This window comes from Haematobia irritans, chromosome 3, assembly GCF_050003625.1.
Source record: "Haematobia irritans isolate KBUSLIRL chromosome 3, ASM5000362v1, whole genome shotgun sequence".
Lineage (NCBI taxonomy): Eukaryota > Metazoa > Arthropoda > Insecta > Diptera > Muscidae > Haematobia > Haematobia irritans.
Window position 1 is genome coordinate 47,141,250 of NC_134399.1, and position 21,571 is coordinate 47,162,820.

Consider the following 21,571-nt stretch of genomic DNA (forward strand, 5'->3'; position numbering starts at 1 on the left):
TTTTCCTCTGACTGCTAGCGCTACATCATCTGCGTATGCCACCACTTGTATCCTTTCTTTTTCTAGGGAATCCAGAAGGTCGTTTATAGCAACATTCCAAAGAAGAGGTGATAGAACCCTTCCTTGAGGAGTTTCTCTGTTCACATACCTTTGTATGTTTGCATCCTAGTGTGGATGAAATGCGTCTCTTCCTTAGAAGTTCGTCTAACAGCCTAATTATACCTGGATCAACATTCAGAGTTGTCAGTCCATTTAATATCGAGCTCGGATGGACGTTATTGAACGCCCCTTGATGTCTAGAAACGCCACGATGGTGTATTCTTTGGCAGATAGTGAGCTTTCAATAAAGCTGACTTGTTCATATAATGCGGTCTCAGTAGACCTGTCCTTCGAGTATGCATGTTGTCGTTTCGACAGCAAGACTTGAATCGACGTTAGTCCTAAGATAAATATCTATCATCCTCTCCAGAGTCTTAAGTAGGAATGAGGATAAGCTGATTGGTCGGAAATCCTTCGCACTCGAGAGGGAGGCTTTTCCCGCTTTAGGTATGATAACGACTTTTATTTCCATCCACTTCCTTGGAATATATGCTAAGTTGATACATCCTATATATATCGCCGACAACCAGGGGATAATCTGTCAGCCACCGCTTGTAACTCCGCTGGAATAATTCCATCAGGTCCGGGGGATTTTAATGATCCAAAGCTATTTAACGCCCATTTTATTCTACATTCCGATACAATTTCCTCGATAGGAAACGACCGCTGAGCCACTGTGGCACCGCCAGTACATGGTTCAACCGTCTGATTTCCGGGAAGATGTGTGTCCAATAGTGTCTCCAACTTCTCCTCACTGGACGTTGTCCCATTGCCCTCCGATGTTTTAATGAAACCTGGAGCGGAGTTCGTGGATGCTAGCACCTTCCGTAGTCTGGAAGCCTCGGACGTATTCTCAATGCTGCTGCAGTAATCATTCCAAGAGTTATGCTGAGCCTTTCTCAGTTCTCGCTTGTATCCTCTCAGATTCTTCTTGTAAGCGTCCTAATCCACAGGAGCTCTGGTGGACTTTGCTTTGTTAAAGAGCTTCCTGCACGATTTCCTCATATTACCTAACTCCGTAGACCACCATGGTGGTCGATTTTTCCCCCTTGGCTTCCCTTTAGGGCATGCAGCTTTTAGTGAAATGTTGAAGGCCTTAGTAATCCTCTCCACTGCGTGTTCGATAACTTGCACAGTGCTCATATTTGTCGCTGGTATTTCCGGTATCATCATATTGAACGATTCCTTATACTTATTCCAGTCAGATTTCCTAACATTTGGCGGAAATATGGTCTTGGTGGTATGAACATCAAATTCGAAACTGATGTAGCGATGATCTGAGAAGCTATGTTCACTTAAAACCTGCCACTCAGATATCATTTCATTCAGATCTTGCGAGGCCAAGGTGATGTCCAAAACCTCTTGCCTGTTTTTAGTAACAAAGGTTGGGGCATCTCCCTTGTAAAGATTTGTGTAATTTGTTTTTTTTGTTTTTGTGATATGCAAAGTTTTATGTGAAATTGTTTGGCCTGCCTATTGTGGTGCCGGCGCTTAAAAACGCCACTTGGCAAAAATGTTAATTATGTTATTGCAGGCACAATTGAGTGCCACAGCAATTTAAATAAAAAGATTATTTATTTCCGTTGATGTGCCGGTTTTAGGCTTAGAAACTTGAATGATGATTTATTTAATTTTTCTTGATATTTTATACAAAGATAACGGCCTATCTTATTTTGTTTTCTTTTTCAAACATATCCTTAAAAATAAACAACAATCCTTATATCTAATCATATGTTCTATTAATTATTACTAAACAGCTGTTTGAATTACAATGTAACTTAAACTATTGAACAGCTGGCTTAAAACTAATGTACCGAATACACTACACCCTCACCCTTTGGAAAAAAATAATTTTTATATCTAAAAATTATTTTTAAAAATCCTATCAATATATACATAGCATACATACAATTCAGTGAATTTATTTATTACAATTCAATAATTTTTATTGTGTAATACATACATTTCAATTATTTATCAATTCTATACATTCCATTTTTTAAACATATTATTATGGTACTTCTTCTTTATTCCATTAATATCTAAAATTGAGTTTACTCCATCTCTAACTAGTATCTTATATGGGCCATGATATGGTGGTTGATTTTTCTCTCTATTCATTGTTCTCAAAAGAACGAGGTCTCCTACTTTCAAATTTAGTGAATTTGATGATTCATCTTGGAGTACTCTTTTTATTTTAGTTTTTTCTAATAAATCTTTAGCTCTTTCGAGAGAAAATTTTAACCTGTGCTTCAATTCAGCAACATAATCATCAGTGTTGTAAAATTGGCTAGGTTTATTTATTTCATCGTTGGGTAAGGAAGGAAGTTTCCCAAATATTAATTCATAAGGCGAATAACCTGTATCTATATGCGGTGACGTATTGTAGGCAAAAGTATAATAAGGAATCCAAGTATCCCATTCATCATTTTTGGAGAAATTTAATAAGAATTCGTTAAGTACCCTATGATTTCTTTCTATCGAACCTAAAGTTTCATGGTGTTATGGAGCACTAAAAATTTGCTTTATCCTCAATAATCTACATACCTCTGCCATTAATTGATTGGTATATTCAGTGCCCTTGTCAGCTTTCAAAACTTTGAAATTCCCATAAATTAGTATGAAGTGTTCGACCAACGTTCTTGCTACAGTTTTCGCATCCTTTGATTCCATTGGAATCGCTACAATATATTTTGTCAAATCACATTGAATAGTGAGAATATACCGATAATGATTCGATAACCTCAACGGTCCTACTGTATCAATAGAAACAGTTTCAAAACTAGTTGTTGGTGTATTGGTAAGCGTAAATTGTTCTTTCGTGTGTCTTGTCTGTTTATTCATTTTGCATTGCGGGCAATTTAGGACAAAGCTTTTTATCATCTTGTACATATTTCTCCAAATATATCTCTGTTTAATTTTAAAGGTTGGTTTTTTTGACACCTAAGTGTCCTCCATGTGTTGAGTTATGAAACTCATCTATTAGTTTCAGCTGTGTATATCTACAATGTATTCTTTTCGGTTCATCGTATATTAAAATTTTCAAATCCGTTTTCATATGTTTCTGCATTTTTGTAAATATTATTTTAAATTCTTCCATGGCCATGGTTTTAAAAATATCATTTCTGCCCAGAGCTAATTCGCGTATCTTATGATCACGCATCAACGACGTCAGCTTCTCCAAACTCACTCGTATGTCAGATGGATTATCGCTGCATCTTACAATAATTTCATATTTTCCAATTTCTATTCTTGTTTTCTTATTTTCCTCTAGAGGTACAAATTTAAGTTTCATCAAGTTTTTTATATCCGCTACAGAAGTACACTCCCAAATATAAAGTTGATCAGGCTTTAATATTGTGGTACTTGCTGCAGTATTCATATCAGTGCTTTTCTCATGTGCAGTTTTCCTATGCATGCTTCTTGTGATAGCTAAAATCCTTCTTTCATTCTCTGCCTTATCAGGAATCATAGCTTTCAGGGCGTCACTGGTCAATATTATTCTAGATAACGCATCAGCATTTGTGTTCATTTTTCCTTTCTTGTAAATTATTTCAAAATCGTAATCGTTCAAATCCATTCTTATCCGTGTCATTTTTGACGATGGATTACTGTGCGTAAAAAGAGATACTAAAGGCCTGTGATCTGTGACCACATAGAACCTTCTGCCATATAAATAGGGTCTAAAGAAATTTATTCCCCAATGAATGGCCAACAATTCCTTTTCGATGATAGGTTTGTTCAAATCGTGTTTCTGCAGTGTGGCACTTGCATATGATATTGGTAAATCTGCTCCAATCTCCCCTTGGGAAAGAACAGCGCCAAGTGCATAGTTGGATGCATCTGTAGTTAAAATAAATGGTTTCGGAAAATCCGGGTATTTAAGAATTTCTGGTTGTAAAAGTTTCTTTTTCAGTGTCTCAAATGCACTCTGACATTTTTCGCTCCACTCAAATTTGTTGTATTTCTTCAGCAGTGCATTGAGGGGTCTAGCTATGTCGGCAAAATGCGAAATAAATCGCCTGTAGTAGTTGCAAAATGCAACAAACCTTCTTACTTCATCTGCATTTGTTGGTATAGGATAGTTCCATATTGCTTCATCCTTAGCAGGGTCTGTCTTCACACCTTTATCAGTTATTAAATGGCCCAAGTAAACTACCTCTGGCTTAAGAAAGCTACATTTATTGGCATTGAGCTTTAAATTGAACTTCCGCAATCGTTGAAATACGTTTCTCAAGTTGGAATTGTGATGCTTCAAGCTACATCCAAAAACTATTATGTCATCAACATAGAGAAAGGCTGATTCATCTAATCCGCTCAAAGCAATCGTTAACATTCTTTGAAAGTTGTTTGAAGATATCTTTAATCCAAATGGCAATCGTTTAAATTGGAAATGTCCATTTCCTGTAGAAAAAGACGTGAGTGGTCTGGAATCCTCGTGTAAACCTATCCGGTGAAATGAACTCGTCATGTCCAGCGTTGAGAAATATCTTGCTCTTCCGAGTCTATCTAATACATCTTCAATTCGTGTCAATGGAAATTTATCGTTAACGATTTTGTCATTAAGTTTTCTGAAATCCACTACCAGACGCCATTTCTTTGTTCCATCTGTAGATTTCTTCGGAACTACCAGCAATGGTGAATTATAAGGGCTGGTGGAATCTTCAATGATGTCATCATTCCTCATTTGCTCGACTTGCTTATTCATTTCATCCATCTGTGTGTGAGGAAGACGATAATTTTTTATATAAACCGGAGAATCATCAATGGTTTGTATTTGTTGAGTATAACAATTATTTATACTCAATTTATCCCCAGGAAGATGGAAAACATCTTCAAATTCTTTAAAAATTCTAATAATTGACTCCCAGAAATCAGGATCACATGTTCCAATATCAATATTGGCCAATAAAGTTTTAATTCTTTCAGGATCACGTGTCTTCGAATGACTTGCATAGCAAATGTCATATTCACTTAAAGGATGTATTTCACAATCAATGCTTCCAATCTTCACTGCCGCATCTGTAGTATTCAGTATCCTCACATGTTTCATGCCTTTAGCAGGTATTATACTATTTGCTAAGAAAACTCCTTCTGCCAATCTTTTATTTAATACAATACTATTTTCTCTCACATCCACACTTATTGGGAAAATCATTTCTGAACGTGCTGGTATAATGGTGGCGCTTTGATTAATCGGTCTCGTATTCATTGGTAATATAATTTCATCATCATCGATGTTAAACGAAATAGTGTATGTTTCAAAGTCTATTTTACACAAGTATCTTGACAGAATATCTCTCCCGATAATGCCATCTGTTGGGATTGGAAAATTCTCATCCACAATATAAAACTTGTCACCCAAAACAAATCTTTCAATATGTAAATTCAATGTTGTAGTACCAATACACTGTACTGCGTCTTCAGTAATGCCAGTGAGTTTCACGGTTTCATTTTTATTTATATTGCCAAAATCGTGGTTTTTGCAAATTGAAACATCAGCCCCTGTGTCAATCAAAAATCTTAATTCTCTATCAATATTGCCACATTTTATAGTTAAAAATGCGCTAGACTTTGCTGATATATTAAAAATTCTTATATTTGGCCCTCTTGGACAACAGCTTCCTCCATTGTCCGGCCTTCGTAGTTTCCCTACGAAGGCCGGAATAAGGAAATGCTCGAAAACGTTGACTTGTTCTTCCGTCATATGAACGGTTCCGGGTATTTTGAGAATAATTGCCGCGATAGTCGTCGTGCCCATTATTCCTCGTGTAATTATTGTTACTATATTGATAATTGTTTTGTTTTCGGTTAGTGTTGTTACTAGTATTATGTCGCCAATTGTTGCGTCTGTTTCTATCGTCGAAACGCTCCCTAGGCCTAAACTGACTATCTCCACTATATGTATTGTTGTTCCCAAATCTATTATTATTACCATACCTACTATCGTTACCATTATCATTCCTACTTCTTCCACCTCTAAAATTCCTATTATGACCTCTATTCATGAAAAACATGTTCTTATCTGCCGAATCTAAATTATTCTCGGCAGTAATACATCTCTGTGCTGCCTCACTCAACGTTTTTGGCATGTTCGATAATAATATAGGTTGATACTCAGCACTAACACCCTTAACAAAAACATTAAGTGCCATGCCATCACTCACTTTATATATTGCATCCTTCGTTTCCTGTGATGGGTTCGACAAATTCCCAATTTCAAACGCACTTAACTGATCTGCAAGCTCCGAAACCTTCTCCCTAAACTCAGTTATAGTCGACCTTCCTTGTACCGTCGTACCCAATTCAGTTAAAACTTGTTGCAACGTTTTCGGATTCGGAAATGCCTCTTCTAAACTTTTCTTCAGTTCACGCCATGTTGTTGGTTTGTTGGAACGACCTAAAATACTCCTCACCTGGGTTGACAATTTGAAATTATAGACATACTTAACGAATATGGCTCTATCTTCTTCTTTCAACAAATCGTGCAGCAATTCAGTTTGCGAAATAAAATCATCCAAAAATTTAAATGTCCCCTTGAATACCTGTAGGTTCTTGCCTACCATAGATATGTCAAACGACGCCATATTGGGAAAACTTTCTACTTCCACAACTTCTTCTTTTACGTTTAAAGTTTTTAAAATGTTCTCAGTTTCTCCAAGTAGTTTCTCAAATTGTAATTTTAAAGTTTTGACCTCTTCTTCATCAACAACTTCATTAATTTCATCTTTCAGAAAATTCAACCGAGCAAACTTGTCTTCTATATACTTCTTAGAGAAAGTTCTATTCACGCTCTTCCTCAAAGTATTCTTCAATCTCTCTAACTCATTTATATACTCATTTAACGACTCCATATAAAATACTAGAATTCAATAAATAATGAATTACAACTATTATTAGGCTTTCTTTTTTTTTAACAACTTTTAAAAATACTCACTTAAACTTAAATACAAATACAATCTATTTCAATTCTATTTCCAGCCTTTTTTTTTTTGCTTTGTTAGTGTTGTGTTACTGGTGACTGTGTTTCGTATTGTTGTTTTCCAGTGAAATTGGTTTTATTAAATTTTCTTTGTTGCATTTCGGATTGAATTGCATCAATACGTAACCACATCTCTGATGCTCGCTGCCAAGATGGTGGAGGATCAGCGTTGATGGCTTCTTTGAGGGCCGCAAGTTCTCTTCGTTGGCGCACTATTTTACCACCTCTTCTATGTTTCGGTTTTGTTGTTGGAGGAATCCTGGTCAACTTCTCTTCACAAGCCCTTTGTTTCCTCTTGAAATATTGCTCAATCGTCATCTTTTTTAGACCGGCAGCTGGATCCACAGGACACTTTTTTTCTTCAGGCATGAATTTTTGTGTCGGCAGGATCGCCAAGTAATGATTTGTGTAATTTTGTTTTTTTTTTTTGTGATATGCAAAGTTTTATGTGAAATTGTTTGGCCTGCCTATTGTGGTGCCGGCGCTTAAAAACGCCACTTGGCAAAAATGTTAATTATGTTATTGCAGGCACAATTGAGTGTCACAGCAATTTAAATAAAAAGATTATTTATTTCCGTTGATGTGCCGGTTTTAGGCTTAGAAACTTGAATGATGATTTATTTAATTTTTCTTGATCTTTTATACAAAGATAACGGCATTTCTTATTTTGTTTTCTTTTTTCAAACATATCCTTAAAAATAAACAACAATCCTTGATATCTAATCATATGTTCTATTACTTATTACTAAACAGCTGTTTGAATTACAATGTAACTTAAACTATTGAACAGCTGGCTTAAAACTAATGTACCGAATACACTACACCCTTATTGCAAACTACCAAATTAGTACGCAAAATAAACTCTATTAGCGACTCTCCTCTTGCATTAGTATCACTACTTCCCCATATACTATGATGTGCATTCGCATCGCATCCCATAATGAGTTTCGTCTTTGTTTTCAGTGACTCCTCCACTAAGGTCTTAACGGCACATGGAGGCATCTCCCTGTCATGTCCCATGTAGACCGACGATACCCAATATTTGCATTTGGCTATTTCTAAACGACATTGAAGGAAGAAGAAACAAGTTGAGCTCGTTTTTAGCAATTATAGAGGCTAGATTTACATCATTACCAGTATACTGCAATAGTTTGAACCCCGGAGTACTTAATTCACATATTTTGTTTCTATAAACATATGGTTCTTGAATAAGAACTATATCTATGTCCCCTTTCATCAGGAGAACTTTTAAGGCAGCACATACAGCCATCGAGATTTTCAACAACCGGCACATCAGCCGTTTCAATCGACTCTCGCAATAACCATAGGTTCAAGTTTGGTGAGTTTTGAGGCAGTAGAAACCTTCTCTCGCATACGGTGTCTATCCAAGTCTACATCTTTGGTATCTCCCTCGACTTCGCAAGAGGATCCGCTTAATTCTGATTCAGACAGAGGCTTGTCGATTTCCGAATCCTTTAGCTGATTGTTTTTATATACCTTCATTTGTATAAAATGAAAACCATAACAAACACGGCCCTGAGACTTTGCTAGATGTGGCAAAGACTGAGTGTTCAATAGAAATACTGCATGCCGTCTTGGTCCATCCACTTCATCCAAACGGCCAAGATCTGGATTGCATTGTTTCAGCCTATTTAAAATAGATTCACGGTCAGGAGGGTTTGCAGGTATCCACACATGTGCTCTAGGTCTAGCCGATATGTCTTTTTTCTCGACTAACTCTAGAGCAGCTCCTTCCCAAACTTCACCAGTTAGTATCAGAGCAGCTTTAAAACATTCTATAGACCTCTGGTCCTCAAATGCGACTAGCTTAAATCGTCCTTGATACCAACCAGCCTCTTGGTGTCGAGAATCTGGGCCGGGAAACTTTTCCAGCACCTGTGAGTATACGCCAGACAAAGCATTCTCAATTTCCCCCCATTTTTGCTTTGGAACCATACCGTCCAATGCTCCTTTATTAATGATAGCCATCATTAATACTGTCTTTAGCAACTTAGGCAAACGATCGTTGATCCCTTTTGGAGGATGGCAGCTCATCCGGTGATCGTTCTCTTTTTCCAGCCTCAAGAATTCCTTGAGCCCATTTTAAGGAATCGCTTTGTTTAGCCGACAACGTGCATTTCTGCGTTCCTTGAATCTCTTTCGTGAGGGATTACCTCCTTTTGATGCCGTTACCTTGGAAAAGGTTCGACTTGTCAATGTGTCGCCACCTGTCGACCCGTCTACAGGTCTAACTCTTGGTCATTGCCCAAATTTATAACTCCAATCGATACCCGTCCTTGAAATTCGTACTTATTACGATGATTTTATCCGCTATTAAAAACACGTCCGTTCCGTTCGACGGTTGAATGATAACACCTTCCGCATATCCAAATATTGATGAATGATATGCCCAACACGTTCCTTTGATATCTTTAAGGCCTCTGCTATCTCCATCAACTTCATTCATTACGGTCATTTAAAATCATTTTGTGGATTTTTTTATGTTTTCGTCGGTAACCACTTCTTTCGGGCCTCCACTGCGTTCACCGTCCTCCGTGCTCATTTCACCACGCTTGAATTTTGCATACCAATCAATTATTGTTGATTTCCCTGGGGCAGAGTCCGGAAACTCATTATCAAGCCAAGTGTGCTTCCACCGTATTTTCCCCTTCAGAAAACAGTATTTTATCAAAACACGAAATTCCTTTTTTTCCATTTTTTCACAATAACAAAAGTTGATTCACAAAAGACGCTCTATCTCACAAACTAATTGACTTACAGACGTCAAATTTTGACACGAAAATAATATGCATTTAATACTAGTGACGCCATCTATGTGTCAGACCGGGGATTTATCCGCCAACCTGTTATCTTGCGAATGTGCGCGTACGAGGAGAAGCTTTTTCGGTGTAGTGTACTAGAAAAAGCAGTTCTTTGGCCAAATACTCGGTTTTAGATAAAGGTACTTATGATAAAAATAACAAGTAAAAAAGTCTAAAGTCGGATAAAAATAACAAGTAAAAAAGTCTAAAGTGTATATCATCAAATCCTTCACATTTGCTGGGAGATATATTAAGGTTTATATCCCCATATACACATATTTAAATCGGAACCAATTTGGACAACATTTTTTAACACATCTAGAAAAATCTCTAGACGGCTAACGATCTGGGACGAAACACAATGTTAGTAAAAATATGGGAAATATTTAAAGCTATAACAATTTTGAATTTATGATTTATCGGGCGATTCACAATTTTTAGTAATTAGCATCATCTATCTTCCTCCGTCAGGATTGATCCCATGATATTTGCATTTCTAAACGAGTTTTCTAGGTCTTCCATCCAGAAGCCTCGATGAAGGCAATTATATTCTTCAGATTACAGTCCCGTACATCAGTAATATTCTGGAAGAAAAAAGAGCCCAGTATCTTGTTTCGTCTAAATGATAATGCCGGACGCGGGCACAGAATATGGTAGGAGTCTTCCGTTTCCTCCGGGCCCAGATACCATCTACAAATATAATCAGTCATTACGCCAATTCTTACCATGGATAGGAACAAATGATGTTTAGTTTAGCAATTACAGAGTATACTTAAATGGACAAATTGTACACTATACAATTGAACATAGTAATTTGTGTGTTGTGAATTCTATTATCAGGGAATTTGGATATTTTAGTCAGTTTTCCTTAAAGCAATTATTTTCTTATTTAACTTAATATCAATTGTATTGAGATATTTTTCCAGACCAAGTGATAATTGTACGTCTATTCATTTCAGATTCCTGAAGAGCTAATGCTGGATTATGCAGAAATAACGTCAATACCTCCACTTCCACTATGGGTGCTATTAAGTGCAGATAAAGAATCATCTGGGCAAGGATCAGTTCTGCCAGAAGATGCTAAAGATTATGATCAATTATTTGAAATGGATATTGCTGACGATAGTTTAGATGATCTGCTAGATAATGAGATTGACTGTAAACGAACAGATAGACGATTATCAATTCCAGAAAAGCAAAATATATCTCATTTCGGACCTCGCCAAGGCCAAATCCTTTCCAGGCTATTGACACATACTCATCTACCAGGTCTATCCTCACTTGACCAAATGCATTTACTTGCATTAGCTGATACAGTTTCCACATGTAATACAGATTTTTCGGAAAAATTTATTACTGAATCAGGAAAAGCTACCACAAAAGATACATCAGGCAACACCCTAACAGAGTCTTTGGATGATTGCGGTCTACGATTCCTTCTAGCAATGAAACATTACTCCTATCTTCTGCGATGTTTACCATTAAATCAAAGAACACAATTCCAGAAACATGGAATAGGCACATCTAACATTGTGTGGGCTTTTCATTCCGAAAGTGAAGAAGAGCTTTTAAATTTAATTCCCTCTTACCAAAAGGGTGATTTGAAATGGTCTACTTTAAGAGATCTTGGTGTAGGCTATTGGGTTCGAAATATAAACTCGTTACGACAGTGCGTTGAAAAACTAGCTAAATGTGCTTACCAACTGAAAAACGACCCACTCGACGCTGCTATATATTACTTAGCTATGAAGAAAAAATCAATAGTATGGGGACTCTTCCGTTCGAAACGGGATGAAAAAATGACTCAATTCTTCGCTAATAATTTCGGAGAAGACAGATGGCGTAAAGCTGCGCTTAAAAATGCATTTGTATTATTAGGCAAACAACGTTTTGAACATGCTGTAGCCTTCTTTTTATTAGCAAATTCATTGAATGATGCTCTTGAAGTATGTATTAATAAGCTCGATGATTTTCAATTGGCTCTCATAATAGCTCGCTTATATGAAGGTGATATTGATATCAATACTAATTCCACATACAAAAAACTTTTAACAGAACATGTTCTGGGATATGATAATGAGTCTTTAAAATTCAACATAGAGAAGGCCCACCCAGACCCATTTTTACGTTCAATGACATATTGGATATTAAAAAGGCACCAGGAGAGTCTAAACACATTGCTCATATCTGGAGTTGGGCAGTGCCACGTCGCCTTCAAAGAGGAGGACATGTTCAAAGCAGAGACACAATCCACCAATCCTAATGTCTTTAACTTTTATATATACCTTAGAACGCATCCTCTCCTTGTGCGGCAGAACTTAGCGTTGTCCGCTCAAGAAAAAAAAACATCACACGTGGTTTTATCAGGTTTCAGTTACTCTGGAGATGTAGTGACAAAGACCAATGATAAGCAGCTTCAAATTGAAGATTCTATTAGTTCAATAGAGAGGCAATTGTACTTTACAACAGCCCATGGGCATTTCAAGGCTGGGTGTCCTGCTCTGGCTTTGGAGGTTTTGAATAAGCTGCCGACAAAAGTTACTGATTCATCGGAAATTGAAGAAATTGAATCTCCGGGTAATATTGGCAATGAACTTATCAACACTGGAATTATTGACTGGGAAAATCAAGTAACCGCCGAAAATCCAACTATTTCATCATCAGCAGATTTCGATTGGGGATCGCCTTTGAGTCTACAGAAAAAACATGATGATCAGTTTAAAATAGAATGGGAAGACGATGAGGATGCCATTCTTGATGAAAAAGATGAGGTCACTAAAAAAGAAAGTTGCAGTTCACCAAAAATAAGAGAAGACCCAAGTTCCAATACCCAAAAAATGAAGAAAATTGATATAATGGCACAACAACTTAAATTTGTAGCGTGTTTGAAGATTTTAATGGAAGAGTTGTCTACGCTTGCTACTGGATTTGAAGTCGATGGAGGGCAATTGCGATATCAACTATATATTTGGCTTGAAAAAGAAGTAGAAGCCCTACAACAATTATGTAATTATTGCAAATTTGATTCTTCTGATTTGAACAACACATCAGAAATTTTGAAGGTAAGCAGTCCACCCTAAATTTCAATTAAAATAATCATATGAGATTTTTTTTAGGAAAATGATAATTCCGTTTCATACGTTCTATCTGAAAAACCAACACTACATGAAATATTACTGCATGAAAAGCATGATTTTGAAGCAAAAGTAATGAGAGCTGCTAAAAGAAAGAGGTGGTTAAAAGGTAATAATTTATACACTAAGTTGGTTGCTGACTCCAATTTATCTTTCAGAAAGATTCACCATAATTTAAAAATTATTTCACATTTTTGCATTGACGTAGATAAGTTCCCAGATAATTTCTAGGCCCTCTAGCTTTGTATAAGTACGATCGGCTAAATGGTATTATAAGGATTTACTAACATTTAAAAATTAGACATAACTCCGTTCTGCAGGTAGATGTCCTCTGTGCAGTTGTTTGTCTGAATTTTTCTGGTACTACAATGCGGTCGTTGATAAAGATGCATCCATCTAGAGTTGATAGTGATTCTTTCCGATTGTATAATTGAATCATCTACATTTTTACTGCTTTCAGGCCATCCGTTGCGTTGACTACTGTTTTGAAAGTGAGTGGAAGTGTCGAGACTGCCTCGTCGACGTCCCTGCGTATATCTTCCTCGAGTGCCACTGAAATCATCAGCTGGTTTTTCAAGATAGCTAATGAGTCTGGATAATAAGTCGGCGTGACCAAAACCCCTTGCTACGAGTATATTTGATTTCGAAGTCAGCGCTGAAACCGGTTGGCTGTGTAGATAGGTATTCCTTTTTTCGATCCAAATATTGTCAGGAGTGGTTTGCAATCGGTGTTCAAAGTGAATTTTCTACCGAACAGTATTCTGTGAAACCTTTGCAAAGCGAATATGAGACCGAGGACCTCCTTCTCTTTTTGACTGTTGTTGTGGTAATAGTTTCCGAACGGTCCCATCGCCCACTTCCCGCCCCTTCCGACCGTGAGGGCCTCGTCCCCATGACGTAGGGACAGCGTACACACCATGATCCGGACCATGGCGGGGTGGAGACAGAGGGATTTAACCAGCTACAGAGAAGGACTCATCAGCCGGATATATTACAACACAAGACCAAATATTAGGTTATTCAATAAAACAAATGTATTAGTTATCCAAATATGCTAAAATTCTGGACTTCACCATATCAATACTTAAGTTAGTGTCAACTAGATGATAGATTAAATTAAAATTAATGCACATCCTACAAATAGGCTCCACAGAAGCATAAGAATATCCCCACAAGCCTATACATCATCATGGATCTCAACATCGTCCGTCGGCAGTTTAGCAGGGCAAGCGAAAAGGTGACGAGTGTCATTTAGTTATTTTTCCATCTAATTTTATGTTTATTGCACAAGGCTTTTAGAATATAAAAGAAAATCGGCTATTAAACCAAATGGATCAAAAACTGCCATAGCTATCTTCAAAAGTTCGCGTTTTGTTGAAAACCATTGACAACATCTTCGGTAAGATTGTAAAATTTTGTTTTGAATTCAAAGACGTTTTCTATCTTATTCCAGTACATTCCTAATATTTTATCAGCGGACGCTTGTTTCTCCATATTTACATTCTTACTTTCGTCACCACATGAACCAAGATTCATCCTGTTTTCCAAAGCACCACTGTTTGACACAAATCCTCTTAATTCAAATCCAACTCTTGCGTGGACTGTAACGACATTCTCACAAATTTCAATTGCCTCTGCTACTGCGATTTTACCTTGACGAAACTTCAATAATATACCAAGAAGAGATTTTGTTTGTTCCGGTCCTTTCAACAGAAGATTATTTAAGGAAATACCTCCGACCTTTGTGGAGGCATCAAATACTACTTTTAGTTTTTGATGTTTATTCGGGTTGATTACTCCAAAATGTGGTAGATACCACACTGGATGACGATTTTCAGCAATTTCTTCCTCACTCAACTTTCGTTCCTTCCCTTTTTTCAATATATTTTTCAATTTCCACCTTGTACTTTACAGTGAACTCAGCATTTTGAAACATTTTCTTCTCGATTGTTAGGTTAGGTTAGGTTAGGTTAAAGTGGCAGCCCGATTAAATTTCAGGCTCACTTAGACTATTCAGTCCATTGTGATACCACATTTAACTAAAAGTACCTATTACATATGGGCACTTCTAGTTTTAACCACTGAACCTTATCTATTATTTTCTTTTGTTGAACCAACCAGATTGTTCCAAAAACATTAACAGACTGCTTAAGTTAACGTTTTCCAGGTCCGCCAGTAATCTAAAGCTATATGCCCCTAAAATTCGCTTACGCGTTACACAAAATGCGTTGTTTAATTGATTCCTTTTCCTCCGCATCATGACAGCTCATATAGTAGTCATTATACTTCGCACCAATAGTTTTTGCAAATTCGCCTATCAGGCAGCGACCCGTTATAGCAGATATCAGAAGTGATATCTGACGTCTTGAGAACACTAGCATATCTACTGTGTGGTTTAAGTTTAAATGGGGCCATAATTGCTTGGTGTCGTTATAACCCTTGCAATTCTCCCATCGAACATTTGCCATCATGACAGCCTTCTCACGCAGTAAGAGCTTGCAGGTAGCCAAAGACATACCAACAGATTCTAGTTCCCCTGGAATATGTAAGGTAGTACCTAGCCTTGCTACCTCATCTGCTTCGCAGTTCGCCGGTATGTTCCTATGGCCAGGCACCCATATTAGGTGAATATTGTACTGCTCGGCCATCTCGTTGAGAGATTTGTGGCAGTCGATGGCCGTTTTCGAGTTAAGGAACACAGATTCCAAGGATTTTATTGCAGGTTGACTGTCGGAGTATATATTAATGCCAACATTTTTTGTAACATTACTTCGCGGCCAATTCGCCACCTCTATTATTGCTAATATTTCTGCCTGAAAAACACTACAGTGATTAGGTAATCTTTTCGCTATTCGAAGTTCCAGATCATTAGAATATAATCCGAAACCCACTTGTCCATCCAATTTGGAGCTATCAGTGTAGAAATCTATACATCTTTTATTCCCCGGGGTCTGTGTACACCACGCCTCACTGTTGGGAATTAGAGTTTCAAACTTTTTGTCGAAAAGTGGTCTCGTAATCCACTACGTTAGGCACATCTGGCATTGTTTTAAGGACCGAACTGTGACCGTACATTTTTTTTTCGACCACAGCGATAGCTCGCGCAACCGCACATCCGTTGTTGCAGCTGACTGTTTGGCCAAAATGTCTAAATGCAATAGATGCAGCATGACATTAAGGGAATCTGTTCCTGTCTTACTGAATGCGCCTGAGATACACAAGCACGCCATACGCTGAACTTTATCTAAACCTGTCGGTTGCTGAAGTACCGGCCACCAGACTACAACACCATATAGCATTATAGGTCTAACCACTGCCGTGTATAGCCAATGCAGTCCCCACTCTTTTCCTATTGCCTTTTTGCACGAGTACACAGCTACCGTTGCTTTTCTCGCTCTTTCTTCAATATTAAGGTTAAAGTTCAGCTTCCAGTCCAGAATAACGCCAAGGTATTTGCACACTCACTAAAAGGAATTTCAATACCCCCTAAGGATATGGGCTTAACCGTGGGAGTTTTGCGATCTTTTCAGTACATGACTAATTCTGTCTTTGTAGGATTTACTCCAAGACCATTCTCTTTCGCCCATTTCTCAGTCATCCGGAGGGCTCTCTGTATAACATCTGTGATTGTGGATGGGAATTTTCTCCTGACTGCTAGAGCCACATCGTCTGCGTATGCCACAACTTTTATACTTTCTTTTTCTAGGGTAACCAGAAGGTTGTTTATAGCAACATTCCAAAGACGAGGTGATAGAACTCCTCCTTGGGGAGTGCCTCTGTTCACATACCTTCGTATGTTTGCTTGTGCTTGTGTGGCCGAAATACGTCTCCTCATTAGCAGTTTGTCTAGCAGCCTAAGTATACCTGGATCAACATTCAGTGTCCAGTCCATTTAATATAGAGCTCGGAAGGACGTTATTGAATGCCCCCTCTATGTCTAGAAACACCACGATTTTGTATTCATTGACAGATAGTGAGCTTTCAATACAGCTGACTAGTTTATGCAAAGCGGTCTGATTAGACCTGTCCTTAGGGTATGCATGCTGTCGTTTCGAGAGCAAACTTGAATCGACGCTACTTCTACGATAAATGTCTATCATCCTCTCCAGAGTCTTAAGTAGGAAAGAGGATAAGCTGATTGGTCGGAAATCCTTCGCACTCGAGTGAGAGGCTTTTCCCGCTTTAGGTATGAAAACGACTTTTGTTTCCCTCCACTTTTCTGGAATCTATGCTAAGTTTATACATCCTTTATATATCACCGCCAACCAGAGGACAATTCTTTCAGTCACTGCTTGTAACTCCAAGAGTTATGCTAAGCCTTTCTCAGTTCTCGCTTGTTTCCTCTCAAATTCTTCTTGTAAGCGTCCCAATCCTCAGGAGCTCTGGTGGACTTTGCTTTGTTAAAGAGCTTCCTGCAGGATTTCCTCATATTACTTAACTTCGTAGACCACTATGGTGGTCGATTTGTACCCTTGGCTTCCCTCTAGGCCATGCAGCTTTCAGTGAGATGTTGAAGGCCTTAGTAATCCGCTGCACTGCGTGTTCGATATCTTGCACAATGTTCATATTTGTCTCTGGTATTTCCGGTATCATCATATTGAACTATTCCCTATACCTATTCCAATCAGCTTTCCTAACATTTGGCGGAAATATGGTCTTTGAAGTACGAAAGCCAATCTGAAACTGATGTGGCGATGATCTGAGAAGCTATGTTCCCTCAAAACTTGCCACTCAGATGTCTTATCATTCAGTTCCGGAGAGGCCAATGTGCCTGTTTTTGGTGACGAAGGTTGGTGCATCTCCCTTATTGTAGTACGCAAAATAAACTCTATTAGCGATTCTCCCCTTGCATTAGTACCACTACTTCCCCAAATACTATGATGTGCATTTGCATCGCATCCCATAATGAGTTTTGTCTTTGTTTTCAGTGACTCATCAACTAAGGTCTTAACGGCACATGGAGGCATCTCCCTATCATGTCCCATGTAGACCGAAGATACACAGTATTATATCTAGACTGGGTACGACAGTGTCGGCATTGCTCAATAAAGGAAGCAGAAACAAGTTTAGTTCGTTTTTAGCAATTATACATGCTCGATTTATATCTTTACCGGTATTATGCAAAAGTTTGATACCCGGAGTGCTTAATTCATAGATATTGTTCTTATATATGTATGGTTCTTGAATAAGAACTATATCTATGTTATGTCTCCTTTCATCAGGAGAACTTTTAAGGCAGCACAAGCGGCCTAACAATGGTGAAGATTTATCTGGAGGAACCGTAGAACCATCCAAATTATCAACCACCGCCACATCAGCCGCTTCAATTGAGTCATCAAAGGGTTTCCTCTTCACAGATCTCGGTGACTCTCGCAACAACTCGCGGTTCAGCTTTGGTGAGGTTTGAGCCTGTAGGGACTTCCCGCATACTATGTTCGTCAATGTCTGCAGTTTTTATGCCTCTTTCGCCTTCGAAAGATTTTTCTTCTTCTGACTCTACCGGAGGCTTGTTCGTTTCGGAATCCTTTGGCTGATCGCTTTTGTATACCTTCATATGGATATCATGAAAGATGATAGATGTGGCATATAATGTTCAATATAAACAACGCATGTCGTCTTGGTTCATCCACCTCATCCAAACGACCAACCTTCCAATCGGCGGTTGGAAGATCTGGGTTACATTCCTTCAGTCTGTTTAGTATTGACTCAGGATCAGGAGGATTTGCAGGTATCCATGCCGGTATGTCTGTTCTACCGACTAACTCCAAAGCGGCTCCTTCCCAAACTTCACCAATTAGCATCAAAGCAGCTTAAAACAATCCATAGACCTCTGGTCCGCAAATGCTATTAACTTGTATCGTCCTTGATACCATCCAGCATCTTGCCGTCGAGGACTTGGTCCGGGAAACTTTTTTCACACCTCTGAGTAGACACCAGTCATCGCGTTCTCAATTTCCCCCCATTTTTTCTTTGGAACCATACCGTCCAATGCTCCTTTATTAATGATAGCTATCACAAGGCTGTCTTTTGCAACTGAGGCAAACGATCTTTGATCCCGTTTAGAGGATGACAGTTCATCCGTTGATCGCTCCCTTTTGCCAGCTTCAAGAATTCCTTGAGCCCATTTGAAGGAATCGCTTTGCTTAGCCGACAACGTGCTTGGGTCGACAGATCCTAATTTCTTTAGGATAAACAAAACATTTCTACGTTCTTTGAATCTCTTTCGTGAGGGATTACCTCCTTTTGATGTCGTTACCTTAGAAAAGATTCGACTTGCCAAAGTGTCACTGCCAGTCGACCCGTCTACAGGTCGACTAATTGGGTCTGTCTCTTGGTCACTGGCCAAATTTATAACTTCAGTCGATACCCGTCCACTGGGTCCTGAAGTTAGCAACCCAGTGGATGACTTTGAATTTCGTTGCATGGTGGTTTAATTTTCCACCACACGTGACATTCGTAATAGGTACCTATTACGATGAAATAATCTGCAATTAAAAAAAACACGTCCGTTCAGTTCGACGGTTGAAACGATGTGTCTCGATTGTTAAAAGACGTTTCTGTGCCATTTCAAATGAATGTGGCATCTACGTTTCTTACCGCTGTAGAAAATTGCACAATTTTGCATATTCTTTCTAGAAATAATAGAAAATTGTCTTATTCTCAAAACTTGAGAACGTACCAAAATATCTGGTCGCCCAAACCGAAATTCTAATTCTTCTATAACTTTTGTGACGTCATTTGGAAATATTAACATCGAAGCAACTGCTTCCTTAGCGGGTCCAGAAAGATATTTCTGAAGCCGCATCAAATTATGGCGATTGTTGTATCGAAAGAATTCAGTGGTATCTTTAAAGTTGGCCATAAACAACGGCCATTCATTTGCATTTCCCGAAAATGTGGGCAAATCGTACAGCTTACCCATTGTATCGGCATACACTGCTTGAGTTTGAGGAGGTTGATGATACGTTTGTTGGGCATTTTCCCAACAGCTCACAACTGGGGCTTCTTCTCCTCCAGAAGCTTCATTGGCATATTGTGATGGTATTCCTTTTCTTTCAGAACTTACGTCTGCAGTTAGGTTAGGTGGCAGGGAGCCACCGTGGTGCAATGGTTAGCATGCCCGCCTTGCATACACAAGGTCGTGGGTTCGATTCCTGCTACGACCGAACACCAAAAAGTTTTTCAGCGGTGGATTATCCCACCTCAGTAATGCTGGTGACATTTCTGAGGGTTACAAAGCTTCTCTAAGTGGTTTCACTGCAATGTGGAACGCCGTTCGGACTCGGCTATAAAAAGGAGGTCCCTTGTCATTGAGCTTAACATGGAATCGGGCAGCACTCAGTGATAAGAGAGAAGTTCACCACTGTGGTATCACAATGGACTGAATAGTCTAAGTGAGCCTGATACATCGGGCTGCCACATAACCTAACCTAACCTAGGTTAGGTGGCAGCCCGAAACGACAGCATGCATACTGGAAGGGCAGGTCTACTGAGACCGCATTACATGAACTAGTCAGCTTTATTGGAAGCTCACTATCTGTCAAAGAATACACAATCGTAGCGTTTCTTGACATCGAAGGGGCGTTCAATAAAGGGTGATAGGTCAAAATTTGGTCAATATAAACTTGACGTATTTCTTTCAATTTTGCATTTAACCTTTAACCGGTGAGGTGAAATTTTTTTGCGTAATTTGCGACGTGTGGTAAATTTTACCCCCTCTTTTACATTAATATTTTTTCTGTAAAAAAATGGTTTTTTTGTATCATTATTATATTTGTTGATTAGTAAACATTGTATTTAACGAAAATAAAACAATATTTCGAAATATTATATGTTCTTTCAATGATTAACATATACTTTATTTCACACGTCTTTTTTAAAATATATGTAAACGAGTGTTCGAGGTGGTAAATTTTACCACCACGTACCCAGTTAAAGGTTAAAAAACCTCATTTTGAAGGTGTGTGTGTGTAGAATGTTGCTCCTATTTTGATTTTGGAATTCACTCTTCAGTTGTCAAAATGCCGTCCAAGCAAGAAGAGCAGCGTATCAAAATTTTGCTCCCGCATCGCGAAAATCCGAGCTACTCGCACGCAAAGTTGGCAAAATCGCTAAAAGTTGCCAAATCAAGCGTTACAAATGTAATTAAAGTGTTTGGGGAACGTTTGTCGACAGCCAGGTAGTCTGGATCGGGGGGAAATCGAAAACCGGAAGCCGCTGAGACGACAAAGAGAGTTGCCGGTAGTTTCAAGCGAAACCCTAACCTCTCTCTCCGAGATGCCGCAAATAAGCTGGGTGTATCGTCTACAACCGTGCATCGAGCCAAAAAACGACCCGGACTATCGACTTACAAGAGGGTAGTGACTCCAAATCGTGATAATAAACAAAATACGACGGCCAAAGCGCGATCCCGGAGGCTGTACACGACAATGCTGACGAAGTTTGACTGCGTGGTAATGGACGACGAAACCTACGTCAAAGCCGACTACAAGCAGCTTCCGGGACAGGAGTTTTATACGGCAAAAGGAATGAGA

At 38.6% G+C, this 21,571-nt stretch overlaps 1 protein-coding gene across 1 annotated transcript in view; it reads left to right on the forward strand.

Annotated features, from left to right (window-relative positions):
• Nucleotides 1-21,571, forward strand: part of Rbcn-3A (rabconnectin-3 alpha) — a 668,488-nt gene that overhangs the window by 258,583 nt on the left and 388,334 nt on the right. The window contains exons 7-8 of the mRNA XM_075299033.1: nt 10,863-12,965; nt 13,020-13,146. Coding sequence (XP_075155148.1) covers nt 10,863-12,965; nt 13,020-13,146 — 2,230 coding nt within the window. The remainder of the gene's footprint in view (nt 1-10,862; nt 12,966-13,019; nt 13,147-21,571) is intronic.